The 16,431-nt window shown below is 34.5% G+C and overlaps 2 protein-coding genes across 2 annotated transcripts in view; both read left to right on the top strand.

Moving 5' to 3' along the window:
- Positions 1-172, top strand: part of LOC114350960 (uncharacterized) — a gene marked incomplete at its 3' end in the record, with an annotated part of 41,224 nt that extends 41,052 nt beyond the window's left edge. Inside the window, exon 7 of the mRNA XM_028301966.1 lies at positions 132-172. Within this exon, the coding sequence (XP_028157767.1) occupies positions 132-172 (41 nt within the window). The remainder of the gene's footprint in view (positions 1-131) is intronic.
- Positions 173-993: 821 nt separating this feature from the next.
- On the top strand, positions 994-3,315 carry LOC114350961 (uncharacterized). The gene is made up of 3 exons (XM_028301967.1): positions 994-1,069; positions 1,486-1,677; positions 2,382-3,315. The coding sequence occupies exons 1-3, from the start codon at positions 1,021-1,023 to the stop codon at positions 2,462-2,464; spliced, it is 324 nt and encodes a 107-aa protein (XP_028157768.1). The 5' UTR covers positions 994-1,020; the 3' UTR covers positions 2,465-3,315.
- The last annotated feature ends 13,116 nt before the right edge of the window (positions 3,316-16,431 follow it).

The raw sequence follows: 16,431 nt of genomic DNA, 5'->3' as shown, positions 1-16,431 counted from the left end.
CGTTTATACATAAGCTTATGCAACAAGAAAAATTTGCTCATATGGAATTCACGAGCATTTAAATTAATAAAAATGTACTCAAATATTTATTTTGTGAATAAAATATTTTAATTTTTAAAATTTTGCATCAGACTTTCAGCCTAGCAACGTATCCGAATCTTATAAATCTGAAAATACAACGTATATAAATCTTAAAATACACATCAAAGATATCGTTATTAAGATCAGAATATCAGCTGATTCTATACTCGAGGGACTTGAAGCATTAAACTCCACAAACAGTGCAGGTAGTAACATTTAATTCAATTTTCCGTTAACAGTTTTGTCGCTAGTTTTGCAAAACTAAAATGTATGCAGCTAGATGTCAGTTTGTGAACAAAAATATTTTCATTCTAAAACGAGTTCAGTTTATTCACAATTTCTCTCTGTAATTAAAAACCCAATCAGCCTTTCAGCAAAGCAACGTTACCGAATCATATAAATCTGACGACTTCGGAGAACTAGACATCAACAAAATTATTATTAAAATCAGTATTTCAGACGACTCGGCACTTAAAAGTCTCGAAGATTTGAACTTCACAAATAGTGCAGGTATTAACCCTAACAAACTCAATTTAATATCTCAAACATATCTTTGATTTAGGGTGGATTCCACCAAACAAGAGTTAATATTAATCTCAGAATAAACTTGTCATTTTGACATATTTCCCATAGGTACTGAAACTGTCTATGTGCCAGTTACACCAGGGGTTTACTCGGATAAAAGTTTGGTCGAATCTGGCCTAAAATAAAATTATGTTGAGAATTTTAAAAATAAAGCCTTTAAAATAAAATATAAGTAATTAAACTTCAAATACCCAAAATACGTTTATACGCTTAAATTGACTATCTTTAAAAATATTGTCTATTTTAAAATTTTCATCAGTCTTTCAGCCTAGCAACGTATCCGTATACGAATCTGATGTCGACAACGATGTAAACAACAAAACAAATATCAGCAAAATTGTTATTAAAATCAGTATGTCAGCTGATAAGGGACTCGAAGAGTTGAATTTCACGAAAAGTGCAGGTATTTCCTGTAAAATGTTTGGTTTTACACCCTCATCACTCTCATTGCCACCGCGTGTAATATACACTAAATGCTCGGTCATTCCAATATTATCTACATTTTAACAGAATTATTTGGCATTGCAGATTCTTACAGACGTAGTTAACTGCTTTTCTTTAAATTTTTATCTATAGGTATAATGAGAGGTTTTTTATGTATTTTTCATTCATACAATGTTATTAAAGTACAAAAAAATGTGAGATAAAAAGAATCATTAAAAAGGAAATAAAAAGCTAGTTATATAAAAAATATGAATTTGAAGTAATCTTATTCGTAAAAATAAACGACACCCACCTAAAATATAATAACATTGATTAATTTGTTTCTTGACGTGCATGGCTATCTTGAATGTCACCTATTTTTATTTTTTCCATCAGTATTCCAGGCTAGCAACGAAACCGAATCACGTAATAAATCTGACGACACGAACGATGTAGATCTCGAAACACGTACCACTATCGTTACCAATGTCGTTAACGATGACGATGTTACTCGTACTTATAAGAGTAACGATTCAGCTGATTCTATACGTAAGATACTCGAAGCGTTGAATACAACAAATAGTGCAGGTATTGAGTAAAACCTACTTTTTTTAAATCACATGCTCATTTTAAAATTACATGAAAGTACATGAATGACAGTACATGCACATGGAAGGCTGAAAAATACACTTTAAGAACTAAAAGCCTATCTTTATGCGTCTCACCATTGTACAGCACTTTTATAAAAGTAATTTTATTTGTACAACCCTTTCAATAATACGAGTCACTTGACCTTTAATGACGATTCTTAAAGGTACATTTCCATACTTGGCAAGCCTGACGCGTTTTAATGTGTTCACGCCACGCTATCGTCGGCTGTGTGCCAGTTCCTTAAAAAAATATTTTCTGCATTAAGTTTTAATTCTTGTTAATAACACTTCATCTTTTTTTCTTTCTTTATGTATTTGCTATTACAATGATAGTTAACATTTTGATATTATAATTTGGATAACATAAAGTTTTTCTGTCACGTAAGTACCGTTAACCACGAAAGAGCGGAGCCGCGGAAAAATGCTTTATTTATAATGTTGTTTCTAAACTCAATCGTATTTCTGAAAGTGTTTAATCCTTTAGCAAGAAATTAATAGTCTTTGATCATCGAAATTGCCAAGGCAAAGAAAATCTCATTGAAAAACAAAGGCTTTAACAGCAATTATTATAATTCACCCGCCCCGTCTGTAACACGATTTTGTTATCCGATATCGTTTTATTAACCCCAAATTTTGTTACAGGTGTAAGTGTAAGCGGTACCTCGTTGGCTTTAGTGGTCATCTCATGGACTTTAACAAAAATATCAAAATCCGCGAGCTTATGAGAATCGGTTTGAAAAACTCTGGTGATATTAGAATAAGTGTAGATATAATTATTATTCACACATTCAGTGTATCCATGTGACCCACAAAAAATATGTGTAAAACTATGACGTGACAAAAATGTAAGACTACAACCTATACATAGAATTCCACGGAGGAAACACAGCAATGCGAGTATAACATTCCAATTTCAAACTGTGGCCAGTATCACTGGCCACGGCAATCCATAAAAAATAAAAAAACCCTTCCAACTTTGAAATTGAGTAAGCATTTCATTTTCTGTGACGATTTCTTTTTTGTTAGTTTACTTTTAATTAAAAACAAAATACGAGCAATAAATCTACTCTCATCTGTTTCGCATTCTAAATTCAAACGAATTTCTAGCCCTGCGTCAGTCAGCGCACAAAAAGTTGACCGTATTGTGGTCAATCTTCGCTCTTGACCGTTAGGGGAACGTTCATAAATAACGTCACACATTTAGGGGAGAGTGGTGCTCGCTGGCACTGTGACAGACTGTTTTGCACACGCAAAAAACCGTAACAAAGGCAGCAGGTTTGCAAATTAAAAAATATTTCACGAATAAATGGTCTCTTTTTTGGTAATTATGAAATGTGTTTGTGATTTAAAATTGACTACGCTTTGCTGTGTTACCCGTATTTATGATGTTAAGGATCGGTTATTTTTTGTACATTTTACGTTAGTCATTGTATAAAGTAAATAAATTATTTGTTAGCAATAAACATAAATATATTAGAGTAGCATCAATGTAATGCAGGTTGAGGAACAAAAATAATTTTACTATACATTAAATTTTTTTTTCATATGAATATAAGTACAATCAGTTGATTATAGTCTTAAAATTGTGTACACCGCTTTTAGTCACTGAAGAATTTTTCAGAGGTTGAACTTTATTGATTTAAGTGATCATACATTTACCCTTAAAAGCATTTTACGGAAAATCTTTGAAAAGTATTTATATTCTATAGCCTTTACAAATGTAAAATTAATGGTTAATTTAAGTAATTTTCAAAGATTTAGTCTTGCGTTAAAGGAAATGTTATCATTTTTATCAGTAAAGTCACCACTTAAGCTTTGGTAAATAAATCACCAAGGTGTATAAACCTTAATTTCTACTTTGTGCACAAAAATGTCCTAATTGTATACGTAAAAATATTTTATACATCAGTGGCTAAACATTTTAATTATAGTAAAAACTCGTTATTTTTTTAATTTATGGTCGCCAGAACATGGACTTACTGCAAAATGTTGTTTCTTAGATGAATTTTAATCTGTATGTTTTTGATAAAAAAATAAAAATTGAGTTAGGAAATGTGTTGATTTACTGGCTGGCTACTGTATGTACCTATTTACTTTTAAATTCTGGCAATCATGAGACATCGAGCGCATTTTTTTTAGAAAAAAAGAAATTGTGTTATATTAAGGACGTATTTTCAAGTACTTCTGAGGGTTAATTAGTTTATTATAAAATAATAATTAACTTTTTAAAAAAATAAAACCGACTTCAAATGCGTGAACACAAAAAAAAAAACTAAAAATTAAAAATATTGCGTATAAAAAAGTTCATCCCCATTTTTCCACCCTTGGGGGTGAAATATTTTCTTCAAATTCGCATGAAACCACCCTTTTGATAATACCTATTCAACAAAAAAATAATCGTTCAAATTGATTTATAATCGGCGGAGATATTGCGTATAAAAAAGTTCATCCCCAATTTTCCACCCTTGGGGGTTGTTTTTTCTATTATTAAATTTAAATGGGACCACCCTTGAGGTATTACCTATACGCCGAAAAAAGATTTGTTCAAATCGGTTCATAATTGGCGGAGTTATCGCGTAACAAACATAGAAAAAAAAAAAAAAAAACATACGGGTCGAATTGAGAACCTCCTCCTTTTTTGAAGTCGGTTGAAAAATAGAATTATATGATTAGGCATTAATCTATGGCTGTGTTTTCACTTAAGATAATGTCAATTCTTTGCACGACATCATCTTTTTAATCTATACTGTACAGTGACACGTTAATGTTTCTTTTATTATGTTTTATTATTGTAAAATTGAAATGGGATACGTAAATAAAGTTATTAAAAAATACACCAAGTCTTTGTTTCAATTTACTAATACAAGTCTAAGGGTTTTAGTAGGCCAAATAGTCGAATTCCAGTGAACTATGCTATTTAACGGGATCTTACAAAAACAGTTCCTTCAAAAAACGGGATGTCACCATGGGAAAGAGCCCTAAATGTAAGTACAGGGTAAGTTTAAAAATACTCTTTTATACACCAGACAAAATATGTAGCGCTTAACTCAGTGCCTATGTAAGTAATTAATAGATAGAACAATGTCTTAAGCATAATAAAAAAAAATTAATATCACCCAAAACACTTTTCACATTTCCAAATCCTTTCTGCAATAACTACTAAACGATCGGTCTAGACAGCATTTGATTTAACCGCCTGCCTAATCCAGTGTTAATTCATTTTAGATTAATCACGTATTAGCTAATCTCGACTGTAATGAGTTCCCTGTTGAATAATCGCCTCGAATCGATTTCCCATTCATAGTATGACATACATATTCACGTAGTCCACAGGTTTTCAAACTTTTTAGTGTACCCCACTAAAGTACGCTCTTACGTAACGTTACCTTTAATATCATTTTTTCTAGCATTAGCGCAGTACACTTCGACCCAATAGTATCTTTTTTACTTACCTATTCCATAATTTTCATCATCTAACGCTCTATCCGTTAGTAGACTTATGTTGATGGATGAAATATCTATTTTTATGGTTACGACGACGTCCCATTTTTTCGAAGAAAAATGAGAAATGCAAAATAATTTTCATCTAAAATCAATCACGTGCACGCCAGTAACTTTCTTGATACAAACTGAGTTTCTATACCTAGTCTGTGACAAATACGTACTAAAAATCTGCGATACACGCAAACTCTCTGTAATATCCAATCTTTGCCATTAAACCTTTTTTACTGTAGGCTTTTGCTTAGAAACCTGGGTGGGCTATTTATAAAAATGTTTGGCAACCACTGGCTGCGCCCAATGCCTTAACTCCGTCGAATAGATTGCCTTATTCTGAGACCGGCCGTCACCTAGAATTAATTTACCTCGTGCATAATATCACCAGGCTTAATTTCTTAAACTTCAAAGCCCATGGGGATGCCTTGTCCGCTGTTGATAAATTTGTTAAATGGTGTAAACGACACGGAATATAATTAGAAAATATAGGCACATTTAGGTATAAATGAACCTTGTTTCACTTTAATTATAAAATGTAGGCCAAAAACTAAACTTGCAAGGAAAAATGAAACATCTTTACTATAGCTTTTTTAATACCTGACAGCTATTATAGCAAATTAGCTGAACTATGAACTTCATCAGAAATAATAATAGGATTCTTATAGTGAGATTTTTTCAAATCGATTCAGTAGTTTCCGAGCCTATTCAGGAGAAAAAACAAACAAAATTTGTTTGTTGTTTCTCCTTAATGCTGGTAATATAAGGAAAGTATCTTCCACCATCGTTCCTTCTTTCCTGATAGCTTTGTAACAAACTTCATACAGCTTGAAATATAATAATGCCATTAAAGTACGACAAAACATCCACATCAGCGGACTTAAAGTAAAAGTCCTTAAGGTAATATTAAGTGGGTACGAAGTATGAAAATTACCTCAGCTAGAGGAGGAAAATAATTTCTTTCAGGGAATTTCGTGAACAAAATGAGTTTGGTTCACCAGGTGAAAGTCATAAAGTTTTCAATTTATTATAAATAAGTTACGTGCTAGTGGAAAGCCGTTTCGCGAAGTATTATGTACGCTTAGTGCGAATGCAAGTATGCAATTACTTTTTACGTAGCTTTTCATCATACAGTTATTTTAAATATTTGAGAATCGTACCTATGACAGAGTAATAACAGCTATAACACAAGTCACCTATTTTGAATTCGATACTGAAAAAGATTCAGAATAAGAGTCATTAACTGTAGGTTGAAGCTACTGCCAACCGGTCAATCTGGAATTCATTGGGGGAGACTAAGGCTGAGTTGCACCACCTAGCTTTAACGGTAACTTTAACGATAATCGGTGCTTTTTGTATGGAGTTTGACAGAATTTTGACGTTTGTCAAAGCTAAAGTAAGATGGTGCAACCCAGCCTTAATGTTCAACAGTGGACGTCTAAAGTGATGATGATGATGATCTGTAGGTTCTAGAATTAGTTCTAATGCGTTGAACTATAATAATGTAGGTATCACAATGTTCAAACTACATAGTTGTGCCATCGTCCGTACATTGTAGTACAATGGTTTTCAGCTAATTGGATATTACCTAAACTAGATTAACTATCTATTTTAGATATACCCTAATCAACCATTAATTGGGTAGTTGAAACCATTATCCAATAAAATCTAGAAATAACTTCTCTAAACACACATTACTTTAACCCCGAACATCCAATTAGTTTTCAGTTATAATCTGAAGTTGTAAAATTAGATTTTCAGCTTTTAAATCTAATTTGAATTGGCAAACACGTTACCTACGTCACTTTTTACGAAATCGTCGGAGTTCTAATCAATTTTCGGCAGGCATAATAAAACATGTAAATTGATTGATTTGGATTTGATCTTCAACGATTAAAAATGTCGATAAAAATCAATAATTGGATTATGAAAATATGTAGCACTAATTTAACACTGAGTTGCACCACCTTATTTTAACCGTAACAATGACAATAACCGGTGCTTTTTCTACGGAATTCGACAGATTTTTGATGTTTGTCATAGTTAAAGTAAGATGGTGCAACTCAGCCTAAAAGTATGAATATAACTTTGAAACGTCAATAGCTGAACGGTGAAGGTGTCGGACGGACTAACTCGAGCTCCGAGGAATCTGGGTTCGAACCCTCTGCCGCTGGACTATTGTGGTGAACCCACTGATAATGCAAGAATATATTTAGCTTATTTTGTGCAATACATTTAAAAGTAAATCAACTTGAAATTACCTCATCCAGTTTTTATGCACAACCTCTCGCTATAAACTCATCTTAAAAAGAACTATAAGCCGTGAACATAAAACATGTTGGGGAACTGAAGTATAAAACATCGCATGTCAATGAAGTAATTTGAGAGTTTGTGTGCAGTACTTACTTTCACAGCGCAGTAAAAATGATGTTATTTTTATGTCCGCGCAAGTTATTCTAAACAATTTGTAAAGCTTCAGATACTTGACAAGTTGGTTTATGTTTCCCTTCAGTTTAGTCAAAAGTTGGTCTTACTTCAGCATGCTTTCATTTGATATTTTTGTGAATTTTTTCCTTACTTTACCAATTGGTACATAATAATATCATGTCCCAAGAAAAATAAAGCCTCTTATCATTGTCTAACTAGAGAATAATCGCCGGACATAAAAACAGATTTGCATAAAAATCGCCGATCTTCAACGAAACGAAGAAAAAACAAAGCGAAATTAAGCCAATAGGATACGTAAACTCCGAAACATCAAGTTGTAAACATTTTCGCTGAATCACCGCTGTCCCGAGATGTTCGCGTAATTTACTCGTCGTTCTGGAATCATATTATCTGAATTCTAATACAAATGATCCGCAGTTCCGTTGGGACGTGCCAAAATGGCTAAATTAAAACCAAGTACACTTCGCGATGCGAATTTGTTGCGTGTATAAAAAGCCACAACGCGTCCGTTGGAAGCGTTCCAGATAGACATGGGGACCCGTTTTTATGAAGCATCTGATAGGCCTATTCCATGTTTATTTTAGTTCAGTAACGGGGAAGGACTACATTGTATCACGTATTTGGACAGCTAATAGAGCGGGACGGAGCGGAATGGAGCAAATGGGAATATTTTCAATAAGAAATATTTATGTTCAGAAAAAGTGATACATGGAAATCAGAAATAGAATCGGTCGACTATCGCCGGGTTGTTTACTTTACTACTGAACGCTTGTCAATACTTACAATTTATAGTAAAGTTTTGTGTAGGTATGCTAATAATACTATAATAATTTATGACTTTTTTTAAGGATTGTCGTTTCTACGTTGACCTCATTCAACCGCCTTTGAAAGCACATTATTTAGAGATTAACTACAAAGTATTTTTGCATATTGATAGGCACCTAAATTACAACATTGTAGTAAAAGTAAGTAGATCGCCTAAGCACTTCAGGATTATGACACACTTACTTCTCAAGGACATAAAACTCTGTAAGAGCCTTCATGAGTCTAGGCCATTAAGGCAACAAGTTTATCTAAACTAGCAAACCTAAAGAATCCTAATATAAATTTTGTTTTTAGAATCATTAAGTATGAATTTACGAACGCATAGTATTCTAAAAACACTGTGCCAATATTTTAAGCTATAACAGAAGCTATTTTAAAGCAAACAGTCTAATCGGCTGTGAACTGTACATGAGAATACTGTTGATGGACATTCGGACAAGTAAAGAAAACTTTTGAATATAAGGCGGAAATTGAATACAATAAGAGAATATTTATAAAAGCTGAATGTTTTTTTCCTTTTCCCCAAAGTCGATGACCCCAGAAGAGTAATGGCCACTTGAGCGACTATAACAAAACCGTGTTTTTAAACTCTCCAACGTTTATTCGTTATACCAACGTTTAAAGCTTTAATAAAACGACAGTTTTGGAACAGAGATTTTCAAGCTGCGCGATGCTGCAAGTTGGGGCGATAAAGTCAGTCCGGGTGACCCCTTTACCGATTAGAGCACTAAATGTAAGCATGTTGTTTCAAAAATAACGCTTCGGTTCTTGCTATATGAATTTTAGTAAAATTAGCTAGGTTTTACATTACAGACATGACATAAATTATGTTATTTGCATGCCATTTATTATGGCTGAAAAAGCTGAACTTAATGATACTATAACAACCTGAATGTACCCTTTTTCAGGTGAAAATAAAACATCATTTATCAGAATACAATCTTTTTATTTCTTTAAACACCGTTCGCCATTTTTTGCCTTATATGTTTTTTTTTATCAGCCAGTTAAGTATACTTTACCCGAAGAATAAAGCAATTTAGAAGTACTTTTAAAAAGTTCGTTCTTTTCAGCTAAATGACGTCCACTGTTGGACAAAGGCCTCCCGCAAGGCTTTCCATAATGAACGGTCCTGCGCTGCCCGCATCCAGGTTCTTCCCGCGATCTTTACCAGATCGTCGGTCCACCTAGTAGGAGGCCGGCCCACGCTACGTCTTCCAGCCCGTGGTCATGCATCGTCTCTACGAGCTATGTGACCCACCCACTGCCACTTGATTTTAGCAATTCTGCTTTTTAAAAACTTTTAAAACGTAAAAAATAATATGCAATAAATAACGTTATCCTTAATACAGCATCTCCTTATGCCCTTATAAGGGGGAAATTCCGTTAAACTTTGAGAAACACTGCCACAAAGTAATCATGAACGGGTGCACGCGAAATATCTGAGGTTTTATGCGCGTTTCATTTTAAATTGGAATAGGGGAAAGGAAAAAACAAAGAAAGCAAATTACGGGAAGCGAAAGAAACTAAGGCTGGGTTGCACCATCTTACTTTAACTTTGACAAACGTCAAAAATCTGTCTAACTCCATACAAGAAACGCCGGTTATCGTTATAGTAACCGGTCAAAGTTAGGTGGTGCAACTCAGCCTAAATGTTGGACGCGACTTCAACTATAAGATATTTGCATCCAAACGAGTGGCAACAATAAGATGGAAATGGGATCCAGCTGGAGTAATGCATACTGGCCGCCTCGTTAATGGCCGGGTGTGTACACTGAGGGTGACTGGACAGTGGAAGCGAAAACCACTTTTATTAACTTTGTGTTAAAATTATTTTACTGCCTGAAGGAGGCGCATTCTCATTTTCGTAGATAGGTAATAACTTCAATCTAAATATAAAATATGTACATAACTCAAAGATGACTGACTGACTGACTGACATAGTGATCTATCAAAGCACAGCCCAAACCACTGGACGAATAGGGCTGAAATTTGGCGGGCAGGTTATGATGTAGGCATCCGCTAAGAAAGGATTTTACGAAACTCCACCCCTAAGGGGGTAAAACGGGATCCACGCATACGAAGTCGCGGGCGGCCGCTAGTGAACAAAAATTGCTAGCTTTAAATTGGTTGGAAAAATACATAAATTAAATTGTACAACTACCAAATTACAAAGATATTTTAATTTATGCTTTCAAGAAAACTCTCTCTTGCATAAGCCGATACATTTTCAGCAGTGAATAGAATATACTGAAATTCAACTTACCTTTTATTATAATCTTAACTTCCTTGGCTTACCTGAGAAAACCGTGAATCTTGAACATCAAAAATTATATTTTCATCACGTTATTACATGACATGGCTTGTGAATTCCCATTAGAGGGTCAATTTTTTCACACCCTAAATCGCTTAGAATACGTAACAAAATACCATCTTGTTAAAATATCAGAATAGACAGCAGGCAGTGGAGAACAGCCAAATTTAATACGGGAGGTCTCGGAGGAGTGGTGCAGTGCCCTCCCGTCGCAGACTGATATTGTGAAACTTTTCTTCGGCGCAATCTACATAAAAAATGAGCGGAGGGTTCGTGGTGACCCCTTAGGTAAATGAGAGCCTTTTGAACTGTTAATTTTGTTTGCATACAAAATGAAATCTGACATGAAAGTTATTTGCGCCTTGATCTTTACAGTGCTCTCTGTTTAGCATTTCAGGGCTTACTTCATTTTTGGGAGCTTTTATGAGCTGTTTTTTAACCCTTGAGTAATTTAAATACGTTCTTTTGAGTTTTCAAATCACCCTGTATATACCGTTAATTTAAATAAAAAAGGTTGCATTTGTCTCTTCGCTGAAAGAACAAATTAGGCGAAGTACACACATTTTTGAATGTAGTCAACTTTATGTCATTTGTTTTGCTAAATTAACCTGTGTACATGCAGCTGAATATACTACATTTGCTTCTCGAATCTCTTTCACAAACTTTATTTTCCATACATAACTCAACGAAACAATGAACATTATAACGCCGCAAAGTTTGTGCCCTTTATAAACAAAACCTAAGTAACACAGACCACGGAAGTTTGAATGTAAGGGAAGGGAGTAACAAGGGCCTGAACACTGATATAGTAGCATCCAAAGTTAATAAACTTCGTACGAAGATTTGCCTGTTCAGCAATGTTATGGAAGCCAATATAAAGTCAGACAATGTTGGTGTATGAAAGTAATTTTCATCATGGGAAAATTCTACGATAAAAATGCAAAATTGCAAATTGAACGTTTATGAAAAAGGGAGCGTCATGATTTTTTCTGGAATAGAGGAAAGTTGTTTAAATTCAGTTTATTTAAATGAATTAAATTGGTTTCTTTTCTGCAAACAATTCGACGACGATCCGCAATGATAAAAATTAATTAAAGTAAAGTATCTTCTTATCTGTATTACACGATTCTGAGGATTTAGTAAAATTAAATCATTTTAATTCTAACGCTAAATCCATTCGTCTGGTGCTTCTATAAAAAGAGTATAATAACTAACTCATTATTTACCTCGCTCAGTAATTACTACACAACTTCTTACTGCAAATTATCATAAATCATACTGCAAACCAACTGCATACCAAAATGGCCACAACGCAAAACCGGCACGGGCAATTTCTCATAAAGTTAAAAAAACCGGTTTCGGGACTAATCCGGTGTTAAGTATTTCCGACTTCTTAAGTAGCAAGTTGTCTAGCTATTAAGAAAGAACAAGCCGTTCAGAAAAGGCATTTAAGTACACCGTCACATCAAACTTAAATTTTTTGTTGCAAAAACGTTCGTAATACGACTGAATAAGATCCTGCAGTGTAAAGCTGGAAGTGCTCACGTTTGTACTAAGAGCCAGTTACATATTTCCCGCTAATTAACAGGAAAGGAGTTTGCAGGTTGTTTCTATGTTTGGAACAACTTGATTCCCACAATACAGGGTGGTTGAACAATCTTTTTAAGGCAAGCATTGTTAATAGGTTTAAGTTTGTTTGATAAAACACACTATAAAAGTAAGTAAGTAGAATAAAGGAATCTTTTTAAATAAAAAGGTATTTATAATCCAGAAGGTACCTAAAACTTTCATATATATGTCGCATTGATACAGTCATCTTTTGCAGAAGCTATAAATAAATAATTAGTTACTACTGAAGATTTAACAGTGAATCCCGCGAGTTACTTCATAAATTAAAACATATCCAGAAATTCCTTTTTCAAACGGCCATCCTTTGGATAGGCCAAAAACAAAGGAAGATTGTTCACCAACAATCAGCTCTGGGCCTTGCCACACTGGCGGATTATTGCAAGCGTTTTCAAAGCGGAGTGGCGACGCCGCGTTTCCGCATCGAAAACGTCGCGGATGCGCAACTTTTCCGCCTCGAGTTTTCTTTGACCTCTTCGCCGCGGACACGCGGCGTGTAGGTTGCGTCGCCGCTCCTCTTAAAAAACGCTTGCCATCCGCCAGTGTGGCAGTTCACTTATAGTTGTATATCAGTTCTCTGAAACAATCACGCACGATGCCACTTGCAGCTCTCACCGCCTTTTAGTTGGTGTTACTGCAGTCTCCTAAACAACAAGCGCAGCGCTCTTACGACTTGAACTCCACAAAGCGACATTACCCGACTACAAGTGCTACAAGGGAGTTACATATTTCTTGCTAATTAACGAACAAGATATGGGCGCGCATTGTTCTCTAGTTCAAAGTCCACCAACAATTTCCTTTTGTAGGGACAGCACGTCATGCTAAAGCGTCTTATCTTATTGTATTATGGCCTATTTTGCAACAAAAATTAATAGCCTGATGTGCTTTGCTGTAAATCAAGGACTTGTGAGGCACATGAGTGTTTTTAATGTTTTGTTTTCTCGTTAACGGTACAACAACGTCGTTATGTCGCCTGGTTCGTTTCAAATAGTGGCCTTTAAACTTTTTTAATGACATTTTAGAGGTAAAGTTGCATTGTTTTGTGGTCTGTGTGGCATAAAAGACACAATACATGCAACATAAACCTATGTGTGCCTAAGCAGGAAACATTTACCTACTTTTATCCTTTCAGCCAATGGTAGACCGCATAGGCCTCCCCTAAGAAGCACCAAAAAGCATCATTTCCCGCTTTTTATCCAGTCACTGCCAGCTTTATTCGTAAGATTTTTTGGTAAGTAATTATTACTTTTCTCAGGATCAAACATTAAAAGACGGACTCAGATATTTGTAGCTACTAAACAAACTGTATCTAACTGGTATCAGAGTGTATTTCATTATTCGACGCAAAATTTTCCGGAGAGCAATCGAATATTTGTCGAAAAAAGGATCAAGGGAACCCCAAAAATACATTGAAACCCAAACAAAAAAGCGGCCATGATCCGATCCGCACGAAAGTTTCTGGAATTCGAGTTGTCCCGAGATTTTTTTCACTTTCATTGGTGTTACGGCTTAGCACATTATTTCAAAACTTGGACGTTATACTGGAAAACGTAAAAAAAATGAGACATGCACATAATGGAATAATGTGCTATGCTCTTATCTAGTAAAGTCTACTTTTTATTAAGCAACATAACGGATTCTAAATTTCTAAAAAACGGTAGAGACTGCAGTATGTTAATGTGCACTGAGGTGTGCTGAATACAAATTTTGTTTAGCATTTCATTAATTTCTATGCTAAATAGCGTTAAATTGGACATCGTAATCGATCTAAATAGCTGAATTATAATACAAGCTAAAGGCTTTTGGTTCTAATCTTCGAGAAGACAAAGTTGCCTGTTGCCAAACCTATGAAAGTAATTTTGTTAAAAAATACGTTTTTAAATGTTTTTACCTATTTGTAAACTTATTGCATTCCTGACTTTATTGGTTTATTTTATTATTCCTGACTGATTCCTTATCACTGCTTAATTTCCATACTCAATAAGTTCATTAAAAGTCAAGTTACCTAATTAGAATTATTAGGCTTTTAAAAAGCGCTTTGCTACAAATTGCTGGCAAACCCTTAAATGTGTAGAGTTAGAGTACATGTTATTTCACAAAATGTTCAATAGTCTATCAAATTGGATGTAACGTAATATGGTATACAAACATGACTCCTTTTATTGTCTCTCATACCTCTCCATTAAAGGGTTCATCCAAATCAAACACCGTTACAATAATTGTTCGGGGAACAAGAACAATCGATGTAACAACCAATTTACGTGAAAATAAGTAGCTCTTGATTCGTTTACAATGAAAATATCACGTCCGACCGCAGACTAGTTTGACGAATACACGCCTCTTACAAAATGCGAATGAACATGATGACGTGTGACTAAAAATTACTAGGTGCAAAAATGCGATGCCTGCTTTTGGTGGTAGTACGTTATTGAGCTGATTGTTTTTTTTTTTGGTCGACAAAAACAGAAAACGAGCAATCGGTAACTTGAATAAAAATTTAGGTTAATTACTGTAAAAATAAAATACATTTTCATTGTTTCAGCTTAGAGATTAATAATGTTACAAACTTAGACATTTTTGCCATAGTAATAATAATGCAAAACAACTTGAACTAAGCCTGGCTTTTTAACTTCTATAGGTACTCTTGATTGCGCAAGATTTGCTAAATTGCATCGTAATGAAAATGTATTATTAATTATTCTTCCTTAGTACCGTGACCCCAAAATACTACTCAATGCACATTATAACATTAACACACTACCTCTATTTCGAGGATAAGCGTTATGGCTGTCTGTATGTAAAATTGGTCTGTCAATGCGTCCGCCCCACGATCTCAACATTTCAATTGTTCACAAATTAGATTCCGTGCGGAGGTAATGTTTCCTCTAAAAATAAGGGCGGTTCGCACGATACGATTGAATAAACATTGTTTTTGAGTACTCTAACGCGCTATGTTTTATTAGTGAACACAGGCCATTAAAGTTTCAGTCGGCTGAGGGATGTTAGGTCTCAAAACCCAATTTACAAATGGGTTCTAGATAGATACTACGGGAGACTGAAATTGACAGTAGCAGCTGAATAATTGAGTCTATTGCTTAGCTTTATTATTGTTTTTTTTTTCTCTAAGAGATAACTTGGTATTGTCATTCTCACTAAAATGTCTCTGGGGTGGTGGCGTAGTGAGGCGGGTCGTTACATTCCCTCTAATATGGTCGAGTGAAGCGATGGCTGGTTCACTCGTCATGTCTGTGAACAGGCGCTGCTTTCGGGGACTGGTCAATCCAAGTTATTCCAATTTATGTATGCGAGTCATTTCTACTAGTATTTAACTATGTAATCTGTAAGTCTAGATATTAGCACGTCACTACCTTGTTTAATATACCACGCAATTTTGTATACCCATTATACACTTTACAAGAATGCATGGTAAATTCAGTGAACTGCTCCTGAATCGAATGTACCTACTACTGCTATTTTCTATTTATTTATATTAACCGGCAGACAGTGGTGACTGAGTTTGTTGCGGCGCTTCTTCTCAGCACTTGCCAAATGTTGGTCTCGAAGCGCTGGTAGGGTAAAAAGATTATGAGACATGTAGAGGCTCCTTAAGAGCAAAATGACGATTTGTAAGAACTATTTATTAGTCTAAACAAATAAATAAATTTTGACTTTGACTTTGACTTTGACTAATTCTACAGGGTTACTTTGCAATCAGTATCCAAATTTTTAGGAGCGACTCAGAATTAGTAATTAATCTATTTAGTTTTACGTAAAAAACAGTAAAAGTAACATTATTTTTTTCATATTTCATTATTTTCATCCGCTGCGCGCGATTTCAAAATTGCCACACGTGGATAATTTGCTTCGTTCATAGACACAGTTTGGTGCGCAAAATTAAATAGGTAAGATTTACAATATATTTTTTTCGAAAAATACCACGATTAAAAATACTTAAGATGTAAATGTTAAATCTAAATATACAGGGTGTTT

This window comes from Ostrinia furnacalis, unplaced genomic scaffold (genome assembly GCF_004193835.3).
Source record: "Ostrinia furnacalis isolate ACB-3 unplaced genomic scaffold, ASM419383v2 OfSCF1038, whole genome shotgun sequence".
Classification (NCBI taxonomy): Eukaryota; Metazoa; Arthropoda; class Insecta; order Lepidoptera; family Crambidae; genus Ostrinia; species Ostrinia furnacalis.
The sequence above is the reverse complement of the archived record's forward strand: the minus strand, read 5'-3'. Positions and strand labels throughout refer to the sequence as shown.

Coding starts and splice junctions, on each gene's coding strand:
- LOC114350961 (XM_028301967.1), top strand. CDS start 1,021: ATGTCAGCTGATAAGGGACTCGAAGAGTTGAATTTCACGAAAAGTGCA. Junction 1,070..1,485: donor GAATTTCACGAAAAGTGCAG/GTATTTCCTGTA, acceptor TTTTTCCATCAG/TATTCCAGGCTAGCAACGAA. Junction 1,678..2,381: donor GAATACAACAAATAGTGCAG/GTATTGAGTAAA, acceptor ATTTTGTTACAG/GTGTAAGTGTAAGCGGTACC.